This window comes from Ochotona princeps, chromosome 4, assembly GCF_030435755.1.
Source record: "Ochotona princeps isolate mOchPri1 chromosome 4, mOchPri1.hap1, whole genome shotgun sequence".
Taxonomy (NCBI): Eukaryota; Metazoa; Chordata; class Mammalia; order Lagomorpha; family Ochotonidae; genus Ochotona; species Ochotona princeps.
In genome coordinates this window covers 38,488,203-38,513,676 of record NC_080835.1, presented here as the reverse complement: position 1 = coordinate 38,513,676, position 25,474 = coordinate 38,488,203, and the positions used below count along the sequence as shown (strand labels likewise).

The 25,474-nt window shown below is 37.5% G+C and overlaps 1 protein-coding gene across 1 annotated transcript in view; it reads left to right on the top strand.

Annotated features, from left to right (window-relative positions):
• Nucleotides 1–25,474, top strand: part of ZDHHC13 (zinc finger DHHC-type palmitoyltransferase 13) — a 51,240-nt gene that overhangs the window by 14,689 nt on the left and 11,077 nt on the right. Inside the window, exons 2-13 of the mRNA XM_058663262.1 lie at nucleotides 1,573–1,718; nucleotides 4,109–4,231; nucleotides 6,273–6,350; nucleotides 7,462–7,606; nucleotides 8,908–8,972; nucleotides 10,517–10,679; nucleotides 10,900–11,025; nucleotides 13,988–14,121; nucleotides 18,141–18,243; nucleotides 23,607–23,729; nucleotides 24,517–24,579; nucleotides 25,275–25,368. Coding sequence (XP_058519245.1) covers nucleotides 1,573–1,718; nucleotides 4,109–4,231; nucleotides 6,273–6,350; nucleotides 7,462–7,606; nucleotides 8,908–8,972; nucleotides 10,517–10,679; nucleotides 10,900–11,025; nucleotides 13,988–14,121; nucleotides 18,141–18,243; nucleotides 23,607–23,729; nucleotides 24,517–24,579; nucleotides 25,275–25,368 — 1,363 coding nt within the window. The remainder of the gene's footprint in view (nucleotides 1–1,572; nucleotides 1,719–4,108; nucleotides 4,232–6,272; nucleotides 6,351–7,461; nucleotides 7,607–8,907; nucleotides 8,973–10,516; nucleotides 10,680–10,899; nucleotides 11,026–13,987; nucleotides 14,122–18,140; nucleotides 18,244–23,606; nucleotides 23,730–24,516; nucleotides 24,580–25,274; nucleotides 25,369–25,474) is intronic.

Genomic DNA, 25,474 nt, shown 5'->3' with positions numbered 1-25,474 from the left:
TTTTCCACTGGCATACATTTGGTATGGGTCGGAGGCAGACCAGGCTGAATCAGTTCATGTCATCCACTGGCAAATCTGAACACCAGAACAGAGTGTGGGTCGGGCCAGGTTTGGTCACGACAAAAACAGTGCACAATATGGAATGCCAGGGTGAGGTTGCCTGTACTGGATTTGACTGCAGCACCCAACCAGCACGCGTGAGAACCAGGAAGGGAGGTGCAGAGCTGGTAGGGGGATTAAGGGGCTAGTCCCCTCGCCAGACAGCTACTCCCACTGGAGAGCGTGGGCTGGGATGGGGATAGATCAGACGAAGCAGGGCTACAACACCTGTGCGCCTCATGTGGACTAGATCAGGGAAAAGCCAGGCTGGGCTGGTTATTCCTGCTGGTGCAAGCATTAATTACATTGGGGAGCGTTGTTTGGGCTTAGCCACAGGATCAGCTGGCAGAAGCTGGTACTGAGGGCTAATTCTGTCAAGTCAAACCACAGAACCACCTGAAGAGTGCATAAACCGGGATTGAGAGAGACCTGGGAGGGAAATAGTGGGTTCCTCCATCTTGGGTTACTACTCCCACGGGAGGACATGAAAACTAGGACGGGGGCTGGGGTGGCTAGACCGAGAGGCACTCAGCAACATCCGTGAGGGCTGGACAGTTGAGATGGTTAGATGGAACTAAGCTTTAATACCCATTGACAAGTACAAGAGCCAAATGGGATGTGGGACAGAATGGACTAGTCTGCTATACATACTGGCAAACCAAGGTAGGGGGCGGGCCTGGTGGGGGTTATTGTGGGTCGCTCCGACTAGGCTGCAGCTCCCACTGGTTGAAGTAAGGGCTGAGTACATGCTGGGCAGAACCAGGCTGGACTGTAACACCCATTGGTTCCAGTGGAAGTCGGGACTGAAAACAGAACCAACCCAGCAATTGAAACCACCAGCTGATGGGGTGATGGACTGTGCTGGGCCCTGTGCTTGCTAGAACATACAAGAATCTGGTCTGGGAATTACCTCAAAGTTTCTTTGGGGATCTCCCCAATTGAACTGCTGGACTCAGAACCCTAGCCAAGAAAAGACAGAAGAAAGAACAAGTCAATCAACCACCTCAGCTATATGTTGGCAGCGAAATACTGGCAAATGAAGGCTCTATGATGGACTATGTCAATCAGTGGATTCTTCAACGACCTCATTGAGCTGGGAGTGGCAAAACTGGCAGCGATTCATAACTGGAGAACTATCAAAACCACTTGAGCAAGAATCTCGGAGCATGCCCCACTTCTGGGACTTGGGATGGGTGGGAAACCGGGTGGGGCTTCTCCCTCAATATACCCCTTTACCTCAGATACAAGAAGGAAACAAGATGGACATAATAGTCTTACCCACTTCCCTATAGCCCCTGAACCTTTTTACCATAATTAACCATGTAAAGATTGTCAACGATATAATAAAAAAAAGGATATACCTCTGAAACTCCAGGAAATCTTATTGTATATGACTGTATATATGTATGTATATTGTTTATTGCCAGTAGTAAATTTGTCATTATGTAATTGAATATTACTCTTACTCTTCAGTGCAGGAATCACAGCCACAGTCCTCACCCTCCAGGATTTGGCCGACATGGCACCTGCACGCAGGAAAACAAAGAACTTGCGAAGGCGAGAGAGATTCTTCCTCTTATAGAGGACTGTAGTAACTGTGACATTGTAAAAGCAACTCAGTAAGTCTTTCAAATGCTTTGTTCTGTCGGATTATAGTAACGTATATGTAATTCATAGCACTCCGCTAGTTTGTCTTACTTATTTCTTACTGTGAATTATTTATCATAAGCATTAGAGCGTGTTTATGTGCCAAGCTCTCCCATTACATTATAAGAAGCGTTTTTGTTTGTAAGCATATCTTCCTCCTGTTTATTGCTCCAGAGTTTTGCACAGTTCTAGTATTGTAAATGCACACCTGATAAATCTTTGTTGAATGAATGGGTTATTTAAAATGACTCTAAAAGAAGTCACTGAATTTGAGTTTAAAATGTACTATAACCTAACAAAATAGTGGAATTCATATTTTATGGCTGTTTTTTAATTAATTTTTTTTCCTATGTGCTTGTCCAGGATGCAATGGGAAAAAAATACAGTAAGGTGGAAGTATGTTTTTTGAACACTGAAAACATAATGGGTTATTTTGCTTGCACTTAAAGTGAGTCACATTTCAACTTTTCCTAAAGATTTTTCGTATGTAGGGACTGATGCGATAGCCTAGCAACTAAAGTCTTCACCTTGCGCGTGCCAGGATCCTGTATGGGCATGAGTTCTAATCCCGGCAGCCCTGCTTCCCATCCAGCTCCCTAATTGTGACCGGGAAAAGCAGTCAGAGACCTGAAAAAGGCTCCAGGCTCCTGGCTTTGGATCGGCACAGCTCCGGCTGTTGTGGCCACTTAGGCAGTGAATCAGCAGTCGGAAGATCTTCCTCTCTGTGTATCTGATTTTCCAATAAAAATAAAATAAATCTTAAAGTTTTTCATATATGGATAACACAGTTGTTTACATTTTCATCATTAATGATCTCATTAATGATGGACATTTACTCCATCTTGCCATTGAATGTATTTTGAAGTATTTTGTCTACTACACATACTAAGTGGCTCACTTCTTAGTAGTCCAATAAGAAGCCTGCCTGTAAGTTTTCCTGTCAAATATAAATCATGCCCCCCTTGAAATCAGCATGAAAGGAACTGATGACTAACTTGATCTGAGTCTGTCAAAAGCAAAGCTGTTTAATAATTAGTTAACCTATTGGGCTTTAGCATATTTTAGTGTGATAAATATGTTAGTTTAAACTATACTGACAGTTATTGAAGTATTTATGAATTCTGGAGGTCCTGATAGCCACTGTTTTAAATAGATATTGATTTTTGACCATCTAGGACCTGTGTAAACTTTCAAGCCCTTTTAAGCAAGTTTCAAAACAACTGCTAAGTGGCCTGTTGAGAATTTGTGTTTCTCTTAGAAATATTGCTAATGAGTGATATAAAAATTTGTTACAACATTAGGAATTCCATCCTCTTTTCATTCCTATTGCCTGTCTCTTACTTAAAGCTCTCACTGTCTCTTACCTGTTTATTGCAGTCACTTCCAAATTGGTTTATCTGTCTGTGCCCTCATCCTGTTCGAAAGAGTTTCCATAATGCTATTGATGTGATCTGAGTGATTTCCTGTTCAAGACTCTTGGTTTCCCATTGAATATACATAAAGTCTGAATTTAAAAGGATGGTGTAAAAGGTCATATGGTCTTTGCCTCTTCCAGCCATGTCTCTCACCAACCCTGGTCTTAGGCTTCGTTTCTTTCTCTGAATATCCATGCAGTTCCATGTCTCTGATTTTTGTGTATGCTGTTCCCTGCTCTTGAAATGCTTATCTTTCCTTTTGTTGGCCTTCAGGGTAAAAAATATACCCTGTGTATCCTAGTTAGTCTCCTTTGGGAAAAGCTAATCATTTTTTCTTTGCTCCTCTTATGTCATGTCCATAGTTTTTGTTCTTGAATGCTTCCTGTTCCATGTTTGCTTTTAGTTTTTCTCTCTTATTGTGAGGTTATTGTGTGGGCTTGGTTTGATTCAGGGATAAGACTTTAGACAAGAATTATCACTCACTGTTCTTTTGACATGGTAGAAGATCAAATGAAACTTAACTGCCATACATCAGTATAAAAGTTTATCCAAGAAAATCAAGTTCAACAGCTCCAGATAAATATCTCATCCATCAGTAAGGCAAGTTTGCTTTTGTTGTTTGACTTTGCACTATGTGCGCTTTGTGCATGTGACTGTATTATCAGGCTTCCGTTTATAGGTCCAGTCCCACAGTGTGTGGGAAGATGTGTGCAGGTTACAGGCAATACTGTGCCATTTCATGTAAGGCAGTTAAACATATGTGGGTTTTGGTGTCTTTAGAGGGCATTGGAACTGTTCCCCCATGGATCCTGAGGGATAGCTGCATTGTTGTCTCTGTGTTGGCAGAAAGAAAGTTTGAATAAAGAAGACAAATGGTTAAAGAAAGACATTTTGAAGTTCGAAAATATGTAACTATTAATTCCGCCCCCTTTTTTTTCTTATTTAAGGTATGGAATTTTTGAACGATGTAAAGAGTTAGTAGATGCAGGATATGATGTCAGGCAACCAGACAAAGAGAATGTTTCCCTCCTTCATTGGGCTGCTATTAACAACAGACTGGATCTTGTAAGGTAAAATGAGATCTACATGTGCTTGTAATTCTAGAGCATTCCTTCATCTGTCCTTTAGGTGTGAGTATGAGAATTGAACCGTTATCGTAAATGGACTGGAACTGTGCAATGGACGATAGCAAGAGTAAAGGAGGACCTTAGGGAACACTAAGGTAGGGCCCTCATTGGCCCTGAAAGAGAAATTGGAGATAAAGCCCAAAATGAAGTCAGAAAGTGAAAGTGAACATTTTTTAAAAAGAAAGCACATAATAGACTTTCTTGGGATAGTATAACTTTGGGTTCTACTAAAATGTCTTACTTTGTAATGCCAGGAAGAATAGATTATTAGGGAATTTATTCTTTAAAAAAAATTTAAACATGGAGCACTGTTTTTGTGGGCATATATGATTTCCCTTCATTAAGCACTATTGCCTACCCGTTGTTTTGCTGTTGTATTAGCAAGTACAATATGCATTTGTATATGCGTGTCCGAATAATTTATATTAGGGGATGATATTTTTTTTATTCATTTTATTCATTAATTACATTGTATTATGTGACACAGTTTCATAGGTACTGGGATTCTCCCCACACCTTCCCCCCATGGTGGATTACTCCACCTTGTTGCATAACCACACTTCAAGTTCTGTTGAGATTCCCTCTTTGCAAGCATATACTAAACATAGAGTCCAGCGTCTTATAGTCCAGTCAGGTTCCTCGGCTTCTTAGGGAGACCCTGTCTGGTAGGGGATGATATATTTTAAATTCTTGCAGTTTAAAACATTTAAATTTACTAATGTTTAAGTTGTTCTAACAAACATACAACAAAACCATTTTTTGTAGAAAAAGACTGGCATATGTTTTAGGTAGTATGATATATGAACAATTTTGAAGTTAATGAGATTAGTTTCTGTAAATCATCGAAGAAAATGTCTTTTGCTTTAAAAGATTTTTTTAACGTAAAAGTCATAGTTACAGAGAAGGGGAGAGAGAGAGCTTCTGTCCACTGGTTCACTTCTCAAATGGCTACAACAGCTAGAGCTGGACTGATCTGAAGCTAGGATCCAGAAGCTTTCTTCAGGTCTCTCCCATGGGTTCAGGGAACTACCCCTTGGGCTATCTACTAATGCTTTTCTAGACCATCAGTAGGGAGCTGGATAGGCAGTGGAGTGGCCAGAACTCAAATTGGCCACTCATATGGGATGAGGACCAACTTGCTTCACTACTTCACTGACCTAAAAGGTCTGTCTTATTGAGTTATGGGTTCACTCAATGTATGTATCACATATGTACCCCCAAAACAGTAAAACATTCAAAATACCTAACTTTTAAAAATTCATTTTAAGTGAATATTTTATGCTACTTTTAGAATTCATTCTTACATGATACTTCTATGTTTTAATCATTGTAAGTTTCAGCATTTCACCTGTCCCCGTCCATGTTAAGAGAATATGTGATCACTCAATACCATGTCAATTAACTCCATAATGTTGTAAATTGTTGTTGATGTTATATTGGGGCTTTTCATTGGACGGGATGATATTATGCCAGCTCTGCTTTCAGACCAGAGATGGTCTCCCCAAGAAACTGTTGAGTTTATCTAGACAATAAGATGCTGGACTCTATGCATGGTATATGCTTGCAATGAAGGAATCGTGACTGGATTTGAACTGTAATACTGCAACAATGTGGAGGAATCCACCATGAGGGGAGGGTATGGGGAGGGGTTGGTGGAATCCCAGAGTCTGTGAACCGGTGTCATAAAATGAAATGAAATTTAAGAAAAAGAACAAAGAGAATATGTGATCCTAAAGCTTTGGAATATAAACTATTTTAGTATAGCAAGAATAATTATTGACATGCTAAGAATGTTGCATAAGGTTTCTTTGACACTGCTGTGTAATAGGGAGTGTTGATCCAATTTCTTCTTTTATATTAGAAGCAATTTATATTTTAAATCTTAATATATTGATGCAATTTCTTTATAAGAAGAAAGAAAAGATTGTTTTTTAATGAGTATGAAGTTTCAAATGTTACTTTCTTTTGTATCCATTCTTAACAGATTTTATATTTCAAGAGGTGCTGTTGTAGATCAGTTGGGTGGAGATTTAAATTCAACTCCTCTTCACTGGGCCATCCGGTAAGGTTTATTTAAATTAAATAGACACTTGGGGTGAGTGACCATCATGTTGGAAATGACAGTTACAGACAACTTGAAGAGCTTTCTTTTCCTTTTGTTCCCTTTTATTTATAAAGAACCTGTAATTTTAAGGAGTTTATAGAAAGGATATGTTTTACTTGTTTTAGAGTCCCACTGTGATTATTAAACTCAAATATGTATTATAGATTCTTTTTGATAATTAGAATAAGCATCTTGCATTTGGTTACGTGAAATAAAGGTAGTAATATTGTGAATGATACATACCCATTTAGAGACGTATATAGTTTAATTTTAAATTTTATCCCTCTCTAGTAAATATAAAGTTCTCCTTCATATATTTTGGAGTCTAATAGATCAATTCTTATTGGAGGTTAATGCAAGATTAACAGGAATATTTTATTGGTCACCTTATTAGAACATTTATATTGCTGGTTCACTGTCCTCTTTTCTCTTATAAAGTGGTTTTCTAAAGCTGAAGCTGATAAATCAGGATACTAGGCAGTTTCTCCTTTTATGTTAGTTACATTCAGTTGTTTGTAGAGTTGACATAAACCTAAAGTAAAATGAATAATTGCTTTTGTAAAGCAAGAAATTGAATCTTTTCATCTTAACCTGAAATTTTGAAGAATCTAATGTTAATTTCTTTTTTGCTAATGAAAGATAGTGCCTACTGTATTAAAGTTTAAACATATATAGTTCATAATAATATTATCCATACTGTGTAAGTATTATACTTCCACATACCTGGCTCATGATTTTTGAATAGCAGCAGTGAAGTCTAAGTGGTTTTAAAACTTTTCTTGTTAGCAGTAGTCATATAAATTTGTTATTAACACATGGTAGCAGTGTAAGGCTAAAGTACATTGGGAGGTCAACAGGTTTATCACTTGGCTTTCAGGAAGAACTGTCCTTGTAGTTTTAAGTCTGGAGCACCCAAGTATGACAGCCTGATATGCTTCAAAAATTCTACTGTTGGAACTTTTCTTTATATCTAATGAAAATTGCTTGTGTCATAGGGATATCAATTTTTCCCTGCTTATCTTTCTTTATATACTGCAGAATATAGTGTATTTTTGTCTTCTCTTTACAGACAAGGACATTTACCTATGGTTATATTACTAATTCAACATGGTGCAGATCCTGCTCTCATTGATGGAGAAGGCTTCAGCAGTATTCATCTGGCAGTTTTATTTCAACACATGCCAATTATAGCTTATCTCATCTCAAAGGGACAGGTATGCTTTGTAATGCATTTTATACTTCAGCTGTTATAATCTGAGAGATTGGGAAGATTATTTGTGATAATTTACCTTCATTTTTAAGGTGAAATTTAATGAGTATCGAGATATTAAAAAATTAACCTTAGTAAGTTTAGCTCTTGAACACTACTTTTCCAGCTTTGTTGGAGATAAAGCAGAGGTCAGTTAGCTCAGTAACATATAATAGATTTTTCTGTAACTTGTTTTTCTTATGAACCTAGTAGTTCAGTTTTTCAAAAACATGCCTTCAAAGCCTATACTTTACTCTTCATTGAATGTAGAAATAGTGGTCAGATCACCAAATTAACCCATCATTTGCTCTCATTATTTGAGCCCAAATGAGAGGTCAGTTTGAGTGTGTACTTCTTATTGTTCTCTAAAGTAATTCAGAAAAAATGACTTGCCTTAAGAGGTACGGGTTAAATTATAGGTTATTGGCAGTGGAAGTTTCACTGTTAGCTCTACTTGCCTGGAACAGGCTTTCTGGAAACAAAGTAGTTGATAATGTTAGTTGAATGCCTGCAGCCCCAGTGGAAACAGGTTTGCACAAATGCTATTGGAAGGATAGTGCTCTCATTAAACAAGTACTTTCAGACTTAGCCAATTGTAGTAGAATAATAATAACCTCTTGGGCTTTCTTTTGAAATGATATTTAATGAAGAATCATTTCTGTTTCTCCTTGGGCTCCTTTCCAAGTTTTATTTTTCCAGGGGCCTTAAGAATCTTTGATAGCTCAAATTCTTTTTCTTTGGCTTGGTTGGAGCCTTTATAGTATATCTCAAATCTAGATCTGTTTTACTAAAAGAAAAACCAATGGAATTAGGATTTCTTTCTGCAGTTCAGAAAAACGGAAAATAACTATCCACGTATTACAACTAATATAAATCCAAAATCTCAAATGTTATCAGAAGGCAGGGAGTATACTACTAGAAGTGTTAGCTAGAACAGGTTGGCTATGTGCGAGGAAAGATAGTGTGAGTTAATGTGTCAGTTAAGATCTAGCTAGGTCTTGCATGCTCTCTGCATCTCTTACATCTGATGGTTGCATCTAGCTGCCTTATGTTCACATGATTTAATCATATATTCAGATTTTCCCTTTTAAATTACCTTGTTAAAATCCTTGTACTTTTACTCTGATTTGAAGCAGAACATTCTTTTATTCATGTAATATGTGAGCTCTTCTGGTAGACACACTGGTAGCACTGAATGTATTTCTGTCAGGAGAAGAAAAAGTTTGACTATTTACAGTAGGCTAATTGATTCTTCTGTTTGAATAGAGCGTGAATATGACAGATGTCAATGGACAGACACCTCTCATGTTATCAGCTCACAAAGTAATTGGGTGAGTCCAGTGGAATTGCCTCAGTCTGATTCTTGACTCCAACAATGCCTTGTCTGTATGTATGATTTTAAGTATTTCAGTCTATGTAACATAATAGTACATTCTCAAGAAAATAATATTTTTCACCTTATGATTGTGATATAGACTTCTAAGGTAGTTTTAGTTAAATGGGTGCCATGAAGATAACCAATAGTTTTGAATACCAGTAAATAAAATTTCCTTACATAACAGTTAGTAATTCATTAGCATATACTTATGTATAGTAACTTGACTTAAATAATTTAAAATGTAAGTGATAAATCTTTTCAGGAAAATGATAATTTTAAGACTGCCTGACATTATTTAGTGATCTGAATATGTTAAATATAAATATAAAGAAAAGAGTGTATTTAACATAAGGCATTTACATATTTAAATTTTCTTGTGTGCTTATTTTGTAAGTACCTATAATCAATTATAGGTGTAGTCCAATTCCTGGTGTTCATTTATGCAAAGAAAGTGTTATAATTTTCCTCTGTCAGTTTGTGTCTAATGTTCTCCTAAACTTCTGACTCGCTTTTACTTAGCATGTTTCTTCTAATAACTTAGTTCTAATGCTGTTTCCTTTTTATGTGTGGAGTGATGAGATGAGGGTAGAATTTTGTTAAAAAGCATTTTTCCCATTAATTCTGAGGGAAAATATAGTTTCTAAAGGGCTTGATAGAATAATTAAAATAGAATATTTTATTAAATAATCTTGCAGACATAAAGAAAAGGAATGTTACAGATAAAGCAAAAATAGTTTCTTGACTTCTAGTTTCTAGTGCAGAATTTTCTGGTTTTTTACGTTTTTATTTTTCGTGATACAGTTCCTTAGACTCAAGGATTTCCCCATCTCCCCTACCCCCACTGTTTTCCCCTGTTTTATTACAATAGTATAATCTTTCAACAACAGTCACAAGTCCATCATTCTATCTAAGTGTATCATGCATGACATTGTAGGTATAGACAATAGTACAATGCCCAGCATCTTATTGTCAAAATATATTTAATAGAGTCATTGGGACTCCATTTTTCATTTATAAGTAGAGATGCGTACTGCAGTTTTTCTTCACTTGCAGTATGCTTGACTCCATATGCTAATAATTGAATAGAGTGTGTCAAGTTAGCTTGATTTTTTTTTCCTCAAAAACATGTATTTTATCTATAATTAGATAAACTTCTAAACATTTAATATTAGCCAAAGTGAACATCCCCAGTTTCAAAAAAAAATAATAAATAGGAAAATATAAGTAAGCATTGAAACGCAAAAGCAGCTATTGTACTGTATTGATGTTAAAATTACATTGACTGTGACATAGACAAGCTTTTAATAGATGCATTTTTTTTTTCACATTAGTCTTGTTACTAAAATAGAACTCTGCACAAAAAAAATCCTCCCTGCTGTTCACAATACTTCATGATTGCTTAATTGGTTCACCATCCTAAGAGGTTTATTATTTTTATTTACTCTTCAAATAATCACTGCTATTAACACCTCTTGGCATCTTATTGTTTTGAAACAGCCCAGAACCCACTGGATTTCTGTTAAAATTCAACCCTTCACTCAGTGTGGTTGACAAAATCCACCAAAATACTCCACTCCACTGGGCAGTTGCATCAGGAAATGTGAATGCAGTTGATAAACTTTTGGAAGCTGGTTCCAGTTTGGATATCCGAAATGTTAAGGTATGATCAGTTATCTCTCTTCTTTAGTTAGAAGAGTGATAAGTTAACATAAAGGTTATGTATTTGTCTACAGTTACCAGAAAAATAGATACAAACAATAATAACTGGGTGTCTTTTGGATGAAAGTGTTGTGTCTATGATTTTGGTGAATTCAAAAAAAAGAAAGGCTAGTACCAAATGTGTATGTATTAAGTAACTGAACATTTTCTTTCTTCTTAAGGGAGAAACACCTCTTGATGTGGCTCTACAAAACAAAAATCGACTCATCATTCACATGCTGAAAACAGAAGCCAAAATGAGAGCCAAACAGAAGTTCAGACTCTGGAGGTGGCTGCAGAAATGTGAGGTACTTCTCACAGGGAACTCGTAGTGCGGAATATTAGAATGTTAATTTTTGTTCCTTGACAGTTGACTTGATGTTGTATTCTGTCTGTACTTCATATCTTTCATGTGTATCCTGCAACTCAGAACTGACACTTTCTTACTTTCATCAGTAATTTGTTGTAGATCCCCAGCTAGATGAGCTTTATATCTTCATGTAACTTTATGAATAGGAGGATATACTTTTATTACTTATTTAATTACTTAATTGAAATGTTGATTGCTTAGATTCTTACAGAAGCAAAAGAAAAAGCACATGTTGCAAGGTATTTTGTTTTACTTAGCTTCTTCCTCAGTGAAGCTTCTTTATTTTTTTCTAAGATAGCTTTATTGTCATGGTGGTTCATCCCTCCCCTTCCTTAGTACTTTTTCTTGAAAAGAAAATAATATTCAAAATGCTTTGAACCCCAAGAAATTAAATTTTGAAGATGACATCATTGCATATTTCAGACATCTGAAGTTGTTTCATAAACATTTAGAACTTCTGTAGTTTTTGAGGATTGAAATTCAGATTTTATTCATTTTTTTAACTTAGCAGTTCTGAGTAGAATTCTTGTACGCTCTAAAGTGAACTGAATATTAAAAATTAGGAAGTTTAGTATGTTCTCATGAATGGCTCACAAAAGATAAGCCATAAATATAATTTAGATTTTTAAGAGGGAAGATTAAATTAATCCCATTATTTACTATTTTCACATATGGAAGATCATTATAACTAATAAAGGTAATTAATTGCATTTTCAGAATCTGACGTAACAGTCTCCAGAGTACAGGATGATTATCAGTGCTCCACCTACTTTGTGTATGTGGAGAGAAATGTGTTTTCTTAGTCTAGCCTCTGTCAACTCCTCCACTGCCCCCACACCTCCCTGACCCGGTCTTTAACGGGTGGCAGGTCCTAAGGTTTTGTCCTTGAACCTTTTTTCTCTCTATTCCCTTAGTATCGTTTACATGTTGACATCTTCCAAGTGCATCTTTCTGTCCTATTCCTTTCCAGACTCATCCTGGTCAGAGTCTAGTAACATCTCCAATGTAACATCAGAAACTGAAACACCCCCCAAGCATCAGAATCTCAGTGAATGACAACTCCCATTTTCTGCTCATCTTTGCATTTTCTGTGTCACATTTTGTTAGAAAGATACATTGATTGGTTCTGTCTTCATTTTACATCCAGTTTCTGACCCTACCTTACTACTCCAGAGACCAGTGCCATTTTGGCCCAGCAGGTGGATCTTTTAATTGAAAACCAAATCCAGACATTGATCTGCTAAAACTTCTGGGGTGTTTTCTTACTGCTCTTCATACTAAATGATGTCCCCACCCTGACCTGCAAAACTCTGTGTGATCTAAATTTTATGTACTAGAAAATTGGTTTTATACATTTATCTGTCTTCTCCAGCTAGAATTTAAGCTGCATGACAGGAGGCCTTTAAACAATGCTTTGCATGCAGAATTGGTAGATTTTGAGGATTGAAAAAACCCTCAAGAATTGGTTGAATGAATTGTAAAGCTCAAGGATGAGTGTCAGATGTAGGATTTAGACTTTTACTTCTAACCTGAGATTGTGTAGGTTCTAAAATTACTTTTTGTGTTTTTAAATATCTATTTATTTTCATTGAAAAGGCAGACTTACAGAGAAGGAGAAAGAAAGATCTTCCATCCATTATCTCACTCCCCAAGTGGCCACAGAGGTCCGGGCTAAGCTGAACTGAAGCCAAAAGCCAAGAGCTTTTGATCTGGGTCTTCCACATGGGTACAGGGTCCCGGGGCCTTGGATCATTCTCTGCTGCTTTCTGCAGTCACAAGCAGGGAGCTGGAAGGGAAGCAGCATCCACTTGTGATCCCAGCACTTGAAGGGGAAGGTAGTCAGTTGAACCATTGCACCAGCTTCCTGAGTTTAGTTTTTTGACATCTAGACTTGCTTGTTTTCTGTCATCAAAAAACTTGAATTGGAAGCATTTTAAGGATTTGATGTCATGAAATTCTCCATCCCCAGATAAGAGAGAATATTGGAGAGTACAGGACAAAAGAAGTTTTTCCTGTGCTGGTAAACAAGTCCTGCTCGCTTTCAGGTGTCAGATCTTCTCACTAAAGAACTACATCACACAAGTGGAAAAATTTATTTGCCAAAATAGACCTGAGTCAATAGCATCCTGAGTACGTAGTTTATTTACTGTTTGATGTTCATGTGACACAGACTACCGAATTTTTGGAAATCTCTTCTCTGGGTTCTCAGAAACCTCTTTCTCCAGGCTCTCATTTTGCCTCTTTGATCATTCTTTCCTAGTTACCTTTGGGGATTTAGGTTTTCATCCTAACCTTAAAAGTTTGTTGAGCAAGATTCTGTCCCTTTCTACCTACACAGTCATGTGCCCATGACTTTACCACGTATGTGCTGCCAAATCTCGTCTTCTGGAAAGATAGAACTGAGTGTTTGGTTCCCTCCTGCATTTCTCTTGGGTGTCCATGGGTATTTACGGTTCTGACAATGGAGTAAGCATGTCTCTGTGGACCTGTTCCTTCCACCCTTCTGTGACACCCGAGTGGGGTTCCTATATGCATTCTCTCATGAGTCTTGGGTACACTGATTTTGGTGTGGTCCTTTTAGCTTGCTTTCTGACATAAAATTATATTTGAAATAATTTATTTTTCATTTCAGGTATCATTAAAACTTTTGAAAGAAAAGTAAAACAATATGTCTTTACAACCTTTTGCAAAATATAAGGCTTTTATAAGAGGATTTGCAGAATGTATATTTTCTCAAACCTGAGATTCACCAGTTGGCAACTTTGAAGAAGAATTTGATTAGTTTTGCTGTTTTTACTTTTTACTGTGTCTTTAGGAAATATTTGTTGTTGTAAGCCAATGGTTGTTAGGTACTTAGAAAGTAACCTCTTGAACTTCTAAAATTCTCAATCTCTTGATAGCTGTTCCTGATGCTGATGCTTTCTGTGATAACCATGTGGGCTGTTGGATACATATTGGATCACAGTTCAGACTCATGGCTTTTAAAAGGATGTCTTCTAGTAACATTGTTTTTTCTGACATCTTTGTTTCCAAGGTGTGTATATTAATCTCCGCAAGTATTGTTATTGCATTTCCAACTTAATTGTTTCTGTTGCTCTTTAGCTAAAATCACAGATTTTTATTGAGCTGTAAATATTATTTAGCATAGAACAACATGCTTGGAGGTTGTGGGAGGAGGTGGTGGTAGCCTATTCTTTGGCTGAAAGCAAGCTGCTCAGTATAATTTGATTGAATTGACAGTTGTTGAAAAAATGCATATTCTGCCACTTTTTGAATTGTTAGTTTTGATGAATAATGAGGATATTTTTGTAACCATTTTGCTACTTGCCATACCACCCTGAATGGGGAAGATAAGCACGGTCAGGCCTGGTTAGTACTTGGATGGGAAACCATTTTGCTACTTGCTATGTTTTGGCAACTTTTTTTTCAGAAATATTTTTTTCCTTTCTAAATCTAAATTGAAAGCTAATCATTTTTGCTCCCTGTGAGACTCAGTTACAACAGCCTAATTAAATTGTGGCAATTTATAAAATAGCAAGTGTAGTTTGATTCCCTTTTTCAGGAAAATACTTAATGAATTTTACATATAGTTAATGGTTCAGAATCAGCTGCCTAGATTTTAGTCAAGCTTTAACCATGTAACAGTCTGACCTTATTTTATTTCTCTGCCTCCGCTTTTTCATGTGTAAAATAAGTATAATTGTGATAGATGTTTGCCTCCTGACAAATACATCTAAAACCTTTGAGCAATGGCTGACACTCGGTCTGTGGCATCCCAGCCTCAGCTCTGTCTCTTCCCCATCTCAGTGAAGTGGCATCTGGTTCCGTTTATGCCTGTGAGTCTCATCTTTAGATTAAGATCCTGATTGATTCTTCCCGTTTCAGTTCCCACATCCAGCCGATTGCCCAGGACATCTTTCTCTGCTTATAGTTGGTCTGCTTCTCCATTTTCACATTGGCAACCTAGACTAATCCTCACAAGTAAACTGGCCATTTTAGCTCTTACCTCTGTAGGATCATTCCCACTTGGCGATCAGGGTGTTCTTTCAGGTGGGTCAGTTTCTATCTTCTTTAGCTCCTGAAAGCTCTCTAATAATTATTCCTTTGCTCAGATTGAAATCCAGACTTATTACATGTGAGGTATGATGTGTTTCATTGCCTCCTGGCTAACCCCATCTCTTCCCTCTCTCTGCCTTTCACTGTTTCCCTGGAACACACCAAGCTCATTCCTTTTTGGCTCTTGTCGGAAGCGCTCTGATACCTTATCTCTGCAAGCTGTTGAGATGTCATTCGGGCCAGTTCAGATGTCACTTCCCTAGTGAGGCCATGCCTGACTGATTGTGCTGTGTCACTGTTTGATTTTACTCATAGTTTACTCATTGTTTTCTGCAATGTAAGGCCCATAAAAGCAGGGAGATTGTCTCCGCTGTTACCCATTTGCTTTCACTGAGGGAAAAAAGAAATTTAATGATGTTGATTGATGGAAAAGGATCTCAAAGAAAATGAAGAGTTGCCATTTGCAGGGTGTGATTATGAGTATTTCTAACTGTCCTTTTGCTTGCCAATGTTTTCTGCAATAAGCAGGCGCTGTTTTTGTTGTAAGAGATAACAGAGTATTAGAGGAATCTGTGTGTGGTCAACCAGGAACAGGATAATTAACGAGTAATGTGTTAGAATTTAAATGCAAGGTAAAAGCTCAAATCTCTGCAAAATAGAGTAATACCTAATTCAGAAAACTTGTAATTTAGGGACATACATTAATTTCCCATTAATTGGATTGACTGAATCTCTAAATCAGTTGTAAGCCAAGTGCCTTCACTTTTCTCCCCGCTAGGCAGGGAACAAGGGAATGTAGAACCTGCTCACCTGGAACAGGAGAGCCTGATACTTTGTGGGATTTAGTTGTTGATATTTAGTTGAAGCACAAATTATGAGAAAAAGGTATATGTAATCTTGTTTTCATGATAGTTGAGGGCTTCATATTCAATGCTTGGCATATAGGCACTGTTCACATGTTAGTCAATGGCAGTGGCAGCTCTGACTGTACTGCTTTTGTTTCTCATTTTCCCAGTGTCATGTGGGTATATAGCTACAAAATTCTGCTCTTGTTAGGTTTCAGGAGCATTTCCTGTTGATTGAGGTTGCCATGTGATACCTGTCAATAAGCAGGTAGTACTAATGGGCTCTTCCGAGCTAGGTGGTTCACTGCACTACCTCTTTAACAAGGTGTAATACTGCTTTTGCCCTCCCCTGGTGGTTTCAGTGGTTCATTTGGCCTATTCCGGAAGCATGTGGAGTGCCTCATATTTACAATTGCAAGCTCTTCTGAACACAATTTTATTGTAGTTATGGTTATGATCCCAGTGGCTTTTTAAAAAATACTTAGCACCCACCATCAACCATCACTATCTTTTCCTGTTGTAAATTTAAAACTACATCCAAGTAAACGGTATTTATACATGTGATAATATTCAGTGTTTAGTTCACAGGTTTTTTTTTTTTTTTCGTTTTGAAACTGCAAGTACTAAACATTCTGAGTAAGTTATATATGGGCTTCAAGTTGCTTGTTACCATTGCTAATGTTGCTGGGACCAGTGGCACTTTCAGCCTTCATGCCTGTTTCTTGTGTTGTATCTGCTTCTCCAACTAGTTGCAGGCTGGTTCAAAGTCCTGCAGGTTGCATGTGTCTGTGTGTTTCACAAACTTACTGCTAACTTCTGGAAGAAAACTGGTTAAAGGTGAGGGTAAAATCTCCAGATTTTTGCGTTTTGGAATATTTGGAAATGTATGCCAAAAATCACATGTGTCTCAATAGAAATATAAAATTTCATGGAAATAAGTTTTTATGGGATCCAGTGCTGTGATGTTTTGGATTAAACCACTACATATTACTCCAGCTTCCCATGTGGGCCCTGGTTCAAGTCCTGGGTGTTCCATTTACTATCCAGATTCCTATAATTGTGCCTGGGAAATTAACAGAAGATATCCCACGTTCTTGAGACCATGTAGTCAGGTGGACACCGTAGAAGAAGCCGCTGGCTTCAGCCTAGCCCAGAACTGGCTGTTGTGGCCATTTCAAGAGTGAACCACTGGATAAAATCGCTTTCTTTCTCTGTGTAAATCTATCATTCAAAAAAATAAATCTAAAAAATTCAGATACTGAGTGGCATGTGAAAGTTAGAACTAGAACACATATTTCTTTAGGGTTGCCATTACTTCAATGTTCTTACATGTAAAATGGGATGATGATGGTGCATATTTATTGCCACAATGAAAGTAATGTATATAGAGTCTGGCATGATAGCTTAGTGGCTAAATCCTTGCCTTGCATCAGCCAGGATATGGCCAATGGTTCTAATCCCGGGTGCTCACTTCCCCTCCAGCTCCTTGCTTGTGGCCTGGGAAAGCAATCGAGGATGATCTGAGTCTCTGGGACCCTATACCTTTATGGGAAACCAGGAAGAAGCTCCTGGCTCTTAGTTTTGGATCGGTTCAGGTCTGGCTGTTGTGGCCACATGGGCGATTGAACCAGCATATGGAAGATCTTTCTCTCTGTATCTCCTCTCTGTATATCTGCCTTTCTAATTTAAAAATTTTTTAAAAAGTAGATCTTTTTAAAAAGGAAAGTGGTGTATATGGGGAGGGAGCAGGGAAATCTCAGACCCTATGGAATTGTACCATAAAATTAAAAAAAAAATTTTTTTTGATAAGCATGCTGAAAAGGAGACCCAATTGTTCTGTGAAACCCTTTTATTGGTGTATGTACTAACAAAGTTTCTTTTGTAGTTCTTTATTAGTAGTATTATTGTGTACCTCTAGAAGTCATGCATTTGTGTACTTATCCCAGATAAACAGTTGTCTTTTCATTGGTCGATGGACAGAAATCAAATAAAATGTGATTTTACTCCTCTACACATAAAAAGAACGTGATGTATAAAAAGCATTTAGTAAGTGAAAACTATTGCTGTTATTATTTAGCAGAGTTTAGAACTAAAATTAATACAGGTCACATTCAGATGTTTACTAATACCTTATGTTTGTGTTTTCTTTTAGGTTCTTGGTCGGATATAAAAACCTTGTGTACTTACCGACAGTCTTTCTCCTAAGTTCTATTTTTTGGATATTTATGACGTGGTTCAACTTGTTCTTTCCTGATATCCTTTAACCTTAAACATAGACCCATTTTGCCTTTTCAAAAAGTGGTAATGCTATTATTGGGAATTTAAGTATTAGATCCAAGGAATACAGCCAACGTTTGCATTCATTTAATAAGTTTAGTTGATGTTTAGTTTTAAAAATTACTTGATTTTTTAAAGAATCTGAGCACAGTTTGTGTTTAGTGTGTTGTTCATAAGAGAGAGACAGCTTTTTGTCTTAGTTGAACCCACAGTAATTTGTTCAATTGACCTGAAATTTCTTCAAGATCGAGTGGCCTTTTTAGCTTGGTCAGCAGTTTTGATTGATAAATGTGCTGGATACTACCTGGCCTTTTAAATCATGGGGGAAAGACGACTTCCTCAGTAACAGTGAAATGGCAGGGATTCTCAGGCCACAGTAAAAATAATTTATCTTGCCACTCAAAATGTATGTGAAACAAAACTTTGAAAAGTAGTACTCCTGATGTATGTTTTACCATATTTTGTGCGCTTCTTTAACCTGGTCATTTCAAAAAAATAGTCACTATCCACTGAATTTTTACATGACCTGTTGAGTAGAAGCTAATGGGGAAAATGCGGCTGACTTTAGGAGTGATTTGTCACTTGAGGATCAGGGCCAGACCCAGGACCAGCCAGGAATGTATTGTCTTCTTTCAGTTAGCCAAGGCCAGATACCTGGACGTGGAGAGGAAGATACTACTGGGTTATATCTATGACTCAAATTAGATGGAAGGGATTTTCAATCTTCCCATCTCTTTCTAGATGTCCTTCTCCCCGCCCAAGAACCCCAGAAAAGCATTAAAGCCCTGCTTTTCTTACAGAATTGGGAAAAAGAAATGTGGATAGAAATGTATCTTTAACATGTTTCTGTAACTACTTTTTATTGTTCAGCTGGTTAAAGACATTTTTGAAAAAGAAAGAAAACAGTGTTTGTGAGAGAGTTAATATCCTGACCTCAGGGGTTCTTTTCCTGGGGAATCGGTGGGAATGGAGACTGAGTTCTCTGAGTTTGCTGCAGCATGTTTTTGCTTTAATACTGTTCGTCATTTCCAAGTATCTCTTTTTCAATTGCTTTTACATGAAATGATGTATCATGTTGCGGAGGTCATTTTTGTCTCGTAATTACTGACTTTTTGATAGCTTCTTATGCACTGGCCTTATTCAGATAACTTACTGAAGGCTCAGATGATATTACTAGGTGTAAGAATCTATTAACTTCTAAGTAAGCATTGAGCACATCAAGCAACCAGTACAGCTTCCACCAGAATCACTTGCAGAGACCCAAAGATCATAAATTCTAGGATAATTGGCATGAGACTAAGAAGGGATAGCTGATGTTTTTTACTTATTAACCAATGTGGCAGTGGAGTAAAACAAGGTGTTAAAATTGTGTTTTCTGATTGACTTAAAAATTTTAAAGTATTTATTTGAGAGGCAGAGACAAAGAGGGAGGGAGATAAATAGAAACAAAGTAATTTAAGAGAGCTCCTTTCACTGCTGCCTCCCTCCCAGGTTGTACCTTGGCAAGAAGGTAGTGGGGAGCCAAAGCTAAGTAGCAAACTCAGGTACGGGCCATTTGGGACGTGACCATCTAAACTGCTAAGCTAAACACCAGCCCCTCGGATGACTTTGTAAAGTCTGAACAACTGTGCTTGCTTACATTTTGCATACAAACTAAGAAAGTTCCCTTTTGAGCTATTTAGAATTTGCAGTGTCAAAATTTTTTTTAAAATGTAACTCTACTATTTTTTGAAAATATCAGATAGATGTTAAACTTAACTACAAACTGTTTGTTGATTGTTAAGATACTATTGAATAAAAAGATTGATATCTAGAACTAAACAGAAGCTTCAGATGTTGAAACTGACCCAATGGAGTATTTCACTTATTAGTACAGTGTAAATCCAGTGCATTTAGGCACCCATGTGAAGCTGCTGGTTTTGAGAGCATGTGCGTCAGTAGGTGGCATACTTGACCATCGGAACGGTATTTCAAGCTCAGTGTTAAACACTGTTGGAACTGCTCTGTGGATGAATTGTAGCTGCACTACAGAGTCCCATTTTTTCTAGTTAGGCTGTCTTCATTTCTGGTTGCCCTGTCTGGATTGAATGGGGCTTATGCTCCTGGGGCTACTGACTGATATGGGAAAAGGGACTGGGGTATTTGCAGTAAGAGTGGGATTTTTAGAATCAGGCAGGTTCATCTTGAGTTTAGCTTTTCTTACTAGCTATGGGTCATTGACGAATTATTTCATTTTCACTGAGGCTCAGTGCTTTTGCTTTGGGGGTAGTGCTATTGACTAGATAGGAGTGACTATGATATCTTTACTTTTCAAGATGTATTTATGATTTTTATTGGAAAGGCAAATTTACAGAGAGAAGGAGAGACAGAAAGAGATCTGCCAGTTCACTCTCCAAGTGGCAACCAAGGCCAGAGCTGAGCTGATCCAAACTCAGGAGCTAAGAGTCTCCTCCAGGTCGCTCATGCAAGTAAATGGTCCCAAGGCTTTTGGGCCATCCTCCACTGTTTTCCCAGGCTGTAAGCAGGGAGCTGGATGGGAAGTGGAGTAGCCAGGACACTAACTGGCACCCATATGGGATGCCAGCACTTGCAGGCAGAAGATTAGCCATTTGAGCCATCATGTCCTGCCTTGACTGTATCTTTATAAAGTGCTGGCTCACATCTGCACTTGGCATCTTACAAACAGTACCTAACTTTTCATTATTAATCTTACAAATTAAATCATGGGAGGCAGTGTGTTGAAATGAATTTGAGGGCAGCCCTTTGTCAGCTCCTCACATGATTGTTTCTTTGATACCTTTTACTTACGTGTTCAGCAAGTAATGTATATGGCTTTTGTGAGGAGAATTGAATGAAAGAAAATAGAACCTTACCCATGAAATTGGAGGTAACTTTAAGACAGGAAAGAAGCACTATTTGTTCTATTTGTGAATTCATTTTAAGAGCAAGAGCAATAAATAACTTTTAAGTCCTATACTTCAGGGAATCAGCTGTACAGTGCAAAGCAGCATAACTTAATTCAAGTGGAAAAAAAATAGAAACTTGAATTAAATGCCCAATGTGGCTACTAATGCAATTGTCAAAGAAGCCCACATATTTAGAAATCGTATTATGAGCATTTGAATGTTGAGGTAAAGGACAGCAGCAATTTCACTTGGTCAGGACACATCTGAAATGTATTTACTCTGCTTTTGGATTCTCTTTTAAAAGATTTAATGACAAAAAAAAAAAGAAACAATCATTTATTCAATGAAGAGTTACTTAGGGTATGGTGCCCTATGTGTTAAGAAATGATAATTCTCAGATAAATAAAATTCCATGCTGTCCGTCTGTTTAAAAAAAAAAAGATTTAATGACTTTGGGGGGAGGAAATTACAGTCTATGCGAAATTGTACCACATAATTCAAAAATTCAAAATAAAAATACAAAAAAAGACTTAATGACAAGATCATAAACAAAACGATAGGACCAGAAAACTCTAGTATGAATAGCCTGATCACTTCCTCCTGGTCCGAATGTTTGGAAGTCTACACTGTGGAGGCAGTGCACTGCAGAGAGTAGTTGTTTTGATTGAATAAAATAACAAGCTTATGTAAATGAGTGCTAAGGAGAGGTATGGCGGGGATTAAAAAGATCAGTGAATGGAAACCAATAGATGGAGGTTATAGATTGGCAACTCTTAGCTCTGTATGAAGACACTTTAACTGCAAAAGGCTCACCAGACTACAGAGGAGTCTGAAGAGGCTGACAGGCCCATAAATAATAGCTGTCTAAGGCCATGGTGCCCTAAAAATTATTTCTTAGATTTGAGGAAATGAGAATTCTTGTCTAGGGACACAGAAAAGACATACTTAGAAGGGGAAGGAGAAGGGAAGCAGGATTCTAAAGGCAGTTAGGACCTGGACTTGCTAAAATGTGGTTTTAGAAGGAAATGAGGAGCATTTGAGCTCAGTGAACCACCTAAGCAATGTCATTTTACTTAGACAAGGCCAATCCAATGATTCCCTAGGGATGTTTTGTAAGTTATTCAGAACAGGAATCCAGAATGGTCAGCTCAGTGTACAGGGTCACCAGAATGCATGTATGAGGCGTCTGGTGATCACAGCTTTGCAGAAAAAGCATATGATTCTTCAGCAGAAATCTTGGCCCTGTGTTGTCTTTGGTGGTGTTCATTTTAATCTGTTCTAGAAAACTTCATTTGTTAAGACTCAGTTACACCGTTCTTTGGACTCTCTCTTGAAGATAGGCCTTCATACAGATAAGCTAAGCAGAATTTGTTTCTGCCTGTCTGACCAGATGTAGCTCTATTAATCTTTATGAGTTACAGCACTTCTCAACATCAATGTGCAAGTATTAAAATACAGAGACTGGTTCTGTAAACCTCGAGTAGAGCATGGAGTTCTGCTTTTCTAACACACTGCCAAGGAAAGCCCTGGCTGCAAGTCCATGAACACGTTTGAATAGCTAGGGTTTAGTTTATTGTATGACTGCCATTTCCACTGTGGTGTTTGGCACGGGATTGTTTGGCAACACCTTGGAGGGCAACTACTGTGTCAATAATGATTTAAACTGGGCAATGACAATTGGTTCCATTGGCTCACTGAGTTAGAATTGCACATTCGATTTTCTTTTTCTGGAACAAAGTTTTACTTTTTGTATGAGAAGTTTAGCACAAGAAAGTTTGGAAAAATTTGAAAAGAAGTAGTATTTATCCTTTTTCCTTTTTTTTTTTCTTAAAATACTTTTTGTCTTATTCTGTCTCCTAATGTCTGCTTTTCTCAAATAGGATATGGTTTGTAATCGTTTGCAGGGAGATTAGTTTCTGTTTCACAATTAACTCACTAATGCAATCACAAGGATTAGTTGTTAAAACTTACAGTAGAAAATTCTAATAAGCATTTACCTATAGGTAAGGAAATAATTTTGGTTTTAATCTCTGAACCAGGGTTTGTTTCCTTCAATGATGTTACAATAACCAGAGAACGTTTTTCTAGAGATACATGGGGGAACTAACCATTATACCAGTAGGGATAAATTTATTTGAATCTTGATTGCTTTCTAGTCTTCAGGATGTTCCTTGTAAATTCCAACTATTCCTATTAATATTTAATGTGAGTTTCAACTAATGAGGAAGCATTAATTATTAGCCAACTAGGAGTAAATTCCTTCAGGATTACAGCATAGGCTTGAGGCAGCTTTTGGGGAAGGGGTGTGTGTACTTTAGGAACGTGGGGATAGAAGCAGAGAAGATAGTTTCGAGGCCCCAGTGGTAAGTTCTGTTGATGTTATAATTATGCTCCTAGTGGAAGCTTAACAATATTCCTTAACTTGGCTTTAACATTTAGCAGGCACCCCTTTCTATTTCATTTTCATTTTCAGCATTTTAGCCTTTTTGTACTTCTTCTACAAGACTTGGGCAACCGATCCAGGTTTCACTAAGACTTCTGAAGAAGAAAGGAAAGTGGTAAGTTTTCTCTGAAGTGCTACCGATGCCAGTATCTTAAAATACAAGACTACATTCGTTCAGACAGAGCTACGTTGATTTTGTCATGGGTGTGTGTCTAATACCTGGCACCTAATAAATGCAACATAAATATGGAATAATTAAACTAGCTGGATGAAGTTTCTCTGCTGTTATACATTGTTTGTATATGTTTATAAAACATTTAGGTGGCTTTGTTCCATATATATACATATATAATAATGGTACTAGCCAGGCTCAGATGATACCTTCCCCCCTGCTGAGATATTCCTTTTCTTCCTCAAATACAAAGCTGCAAGAGGATGCAGCACATTTTCCATTGCTCACAAATCTTCGCAAGTGTGTGTTTGGGGTAGGGAGAGGTGGCGTGTGTGATCATGATCTCTTTGTCACCCAAAGACAGTGTTCTCACAGGACTCACCCACGGGTTTTGTAACCATCAATGCTGATGGATATTAGTGGTCTTAATTTCTTTCTGTTTTATGTATACATGAGTGCATTTCTCTTTTTCTCTAGAAGATTGTATCTGGGAGGTGGTTGCCGTTCGTCAGGGGGAGGTGTGGTTTTTATGAAGTTTAGTTTGTTGTTTTTTTGTTGAAAATATAGCCCTGAAAAGTCATGTGATTTCTAGCACAGAATGACTTAGTGACATGCATTCCAAATTGCTTTTTTAGCTACTTGAGGTTGGAACAAGAGCTGTGAGAAATAGCCACACATAATACAATCTCCAATAAAACGCAATCACAAGGTCAAATTTGATGTCTTTCAGAATATCATCACCCTTGCAGAAAGTGGCTGTCTGGACTTCAGGACATTTTGTACCTCCTGTCTTGTGAGTCGTTTCTGTATAATTTCCTTTTTTATGCTGGAAACAAATTCTTGGTGACACTACTTTGTGTAAGCATTTGTCAGATCTTCATGATGTAGTTATACATCTTTAGTTTTATGGCGTTTTTTTTGTTTTTGCATTCTGTCAGAGCAATATTCTGCCTGAAATATATAGGCAAGTGATACTTAATATCTTAACATCTTTTGAAGTTGCTTATGGTTAAATCTCTGAGTTATCCACAATGTGTCTGGTTTTCTTGGCCATATTCTGTAGTGAGTATTAGAAAAAATGTCAAGTCAGAGACTCTTAGTGACCTAGGAAACCACTAAGTGAAACCTCTTGTTTTACACTTGAGAAATTAAAGACTTGAGGGAGCAGGGACTTCCCCCCAGATGATTGACAGAGCCCTAAATATAACTTGGGTTCTTCTTTTTTAGTCCATTGCTTGTTCTGCCTTACAACCTGCCTCATTTCTCCTTAACCAGGATGGCTCTGCTCTGGAATTAAGATCTTCATTAATGGCCTAATCAGAGTAGACACCTGGAAATAAATATTAATAAGGCATTCTTGAACTTCTAGGTGTATTGATGCTCTGTTCAGGATTATTTCTGCCAGTGCCTTTATGACCTAGGTTTAAAATTTTGCTTGTAATTTAAGACAGTGGTTTTCACTGAGACCTCTCTTAATTGCCCATTTAGATACGGAAGCCGTTAAGGTCACTCCATTGCCATGTGTGCAATTCCTGTGTAGCTCGATATGATCAACACTGTCTGTGGACTGGGCGATGCATAGGTGAGAAATTTTTCGATTGCCACTGGGTAGGGAAGCATATGTTACATGTGCCGGGTCATCTAAGGCCTCCTTTGAGAGCTCTTCTTTCTCTGAAAATCATCTCTTT